General features: G+C 41.4%; 1 protein-coding gene across 1 annotated transcript; it reads right to left on the bottom strand.

The window, feature by feature from the left end:
• Window positions 1-1,093: 1,093 nt before the first annotated feature.
• LOC107651027 (endogenous retrovirus group K member 6 Env polyprotein-like) lies at window positions 1,094-2,845 on the bottom strand. The gene has a single exon (XM_056809898.1). It carries the CDS (start codon window positions 2,843-2,845, stop codon window positions 1,094-1,096), a length of 1,752 nt encoding a protein of 583 aa, XP_056665876.1.
• Between the last annotated feature and the right edge of the window lie 266 nt (window positions 2,846-3,111).

Raw genomic sequence — 3,111 nt, 5'->3', positions numbered from 1 at the left:
CCTTTTTGTTTGACACACAAATGAATAGAGTAATATCAAGATGTAACTCAACACACGCTAAATATAAACACACTGGTGCACAATCATAATAATTCAAAGTGAGAAAATCAAACCAGATTATAAAACTCAAATATAAAAATCAAGTGTGAACTTTCTTTCTATCTAAGTGCTTAACAAAATAATGATATAAGATATAAAAATGTCAAAAAGAAAAATAATTTCCATAACACTGATCCTGGTTTCATGAGGTAGAAGTTCTCTGTCTGACAAGATAGGTGCTTCAGTTAACCACGTCACTCTTCACCAGTCAGAAGCATGAGAAGCTGTCAGATCTCATCATGATTAGCAAAACTGACCTCCTCTGGACCCGAAGGATAAATGCTTTCCTTCTCTTGAACTGATTCTGCATCTTTGGGATCCATTTGCTCTCACTGCCAGATGCCTGCCACCTAAGAAACTGGTTGGTAGGACGATGCCAGGACATCCAGTGACTGAGGGCGTCAGTGCACTATGTCTCTGCATTCCCCAACCTCAAGCATCCATTTCACATGGAAAATGCATCACCGTGGCTTAGGCTGTCTGGTCCATAATGAAAGATTCATTATGATTCCCGTTGCATGCAATCAGACATCACTCTCCAGAATGGTCAACTGAAAATTAACAATTTCTGTCATGTTCTCATGTTTACTGACCGTAAGGTGACTGTAATTCTAGAAATCTTGGCACCTTCATAATTTGGATCAGAGCATTAACAGTACCTTCTTTATACTCAAAGTTCTGTCCTTAATAGTGTAAAAGAAAAATTCAAGGTTGATCAATCAAAAGTGACTTTAAAAAGTGTCCTCTAAAATATAAATACTGATCTTAGAGCAAAATACTGATCTCTGTAAGATTTCTTAGAAATACTGATCTGTATAAGATTCCTCTCCCTTTTCTTTTTGATTGTGTGGTGGGAGAGATCCCTTTAAAGAAAAAAAAAAACATCCTCTCTGAACAATTCAGGAGGGACAGACATGTGACATAGCAAACATGCCTTCATCTTCTCAGTATATAGCAAAGATTGGAATGTAAAATATCATGATACTCTGGTCTTTCATGGAACGGTCGTGTTCAATTCAACATTTTCAGGCACCAATTGCCTAGTGTGATAAGACCGTGCCAATTCTGGCAGTATGCCTTGAATGTAGGCTCTGTTTTTACAGCTTCTGCTGCAAAGTATAATCAAACCCATAGCCAATAATATGAATAAAATGATAGTACCAATGCTGGTTAAGTTAGCTCTACCAAACCAATTTTGGGGATCTAGGGAAGATAAAGTTGCTTCCCAATTTGCAGCTATGTTTGCAGCTTCATTCCCATATACAATTTGGTCTATTTTGTTGATCTGCTGTTGCAATTTAATAATGTCCAAGGTGCTGTTATGGCTTCCCCAAGCACCCTTGATGTGCTGAACGACTAGTTGCCATTCATATGACACATTATCATATGGCAACGGAGTAATACAATAACCCGTTTGATTGTAATGACAGGGATAAGTAATCCTTGTGTGTAAAGCTTCAACCTCTTTACCTAACCAAAACACAGCATCTTTTAAACTGTCCAGCTCATCTCTGTAAGCTAAGTCAATACTCTGCTGAGTGTGCCATAATTTGGAAGAGTTAGACACCACTTCCTGTATGAACTCATGGTTCTGGATAGAGGAAGTTAATGCCAATGTTGCTGTGGTTAGTGATGTGATCATGGCAATTACTGAGACTACGGCTCCTATAATCTCCAAGACCATTCTCTTGGACCTATGTATAACCATGTTAAATGCCTTTTGAATGATGTGCACAGTAGGCGCAGATGCCCACGTCTCTGTCAAGTCGACAGGTACCCACATTAAAGGTGGATGATACATGATAGCAACATATGAATCTTGGTTTTTAGGACTAAGGCATTGATGTAGGCGGCATTTTGTGCAGTTGATCTCATATAGACCTTGGTCATTTTTAAAAATTCGAAGGCTGTTACCTACTAGCATTACATAAGGAGCAAAAACACATGCAGTGACATTAACGTGACTGTCATACTCAAGATCAAGTCCTGAGTTCTTCACCTTGATCTTAAACTTGTATATCGGCTGCGTGGCAGCCACTATCTTCCACTGCGTGTTCTGTATAGGACCTGCTTCAATAGCAAGTCTAGAACCAGCCATGTCCACTTCTAGTAAGTCCTCCATTTTCTGAAGATCCTGACATGGCATGTGCCATTTCTCATAGTCAGTGTATTTGCCTAATCGCGTCAGTTGTTCAGAGCGACCACAGCGTAACCTGGGTGCCCAATTGTAGATGTTAAAGTCTGTGGTTGCCAGCATCTTAACCTTTCTGGGAACTCGGACAGAGCAATCTGTCCATGGCAACTCCTTTTGTACCGTACCTATCTGATTTGGACATAGGTACTTGCTAGCCGGGTGTTTAGGTTGGAACGTCTTACGTGCTAACTCATCTCCCATTCCTATCACACCCATGCCAACCCCTACATAACTGTTGTCAGTGGCATTTTTGACAATCCACGCTTGATGTCTGCGTGGTACACAGAAAGAATTACCAATAAACGAATTTCTAAAAGACATACAAAATGGAGGATACACAGTAGATCCTGAATAATTGTACAGAGCTCCTTCAGACTCTAGAGGAACACGTTTGGCTAGAATAGGGTGTGGTAGCCAGTCCGTGTTGTTAACATATACCAGAGGGGGCTTGTCCCTCCAAGTTAACATTCTCAAAATAGGAGGTTTGGGCACGATGGACCAGTAGACTTCAGCATGACAGATGTTCAGCAAAGTCAAAATAGTGAATGCCATCAGAGTAAATGTAATGTCAGTGTTCGGAGTGTGTGCATTCACCAGTGTTGCCTTCGATCCCGGTGCCCTGCGCTTGACCATCAGGTAGCTGACTGGAGACAGCAGCGATGCTCATCTGCTTCTCGTCCTGGTCTCGGGCAGCCGGTGCGGTGCTAGACTGGTGAGCCTGTTCCTCTGCTCCCCTTGCATCTGAAAGTGGTCCCTTCCATGGTTTGAGATGCTTACTGGGAGTCCAGATCTCTCCATCATCTGTGGAAACACAAGCA

Source organism: Monodelphis domestica, chromosome Y (assembly GCF_027887165.1).
Source record: "Monodelphis domestica isolate mMonDom1 chromosome Y, mMonDom1.pri, whole genome shotgun sequence".
Taxonomy (NCBI): Eukaryota; Metazoa; Chordata; class Mammalia; order Didelphimorphia; family Didelphidae; genus Monodelphis; species Monodelphis domestica.
Note: the sequence above shows the minus strand (reverse complement) of the source record. Positions and strands in the feature narration are given on the sequence as shown.

Excerpts from the sequence above, each read along its gene's own strand:
- LOC107651027 (XM_056809898.1), bottom strand. The coding sequence starts at position 2,845 with ATGGCATTCACTATTTTGACTTTGCTGAACATCTGTCATGCTGAAGTC.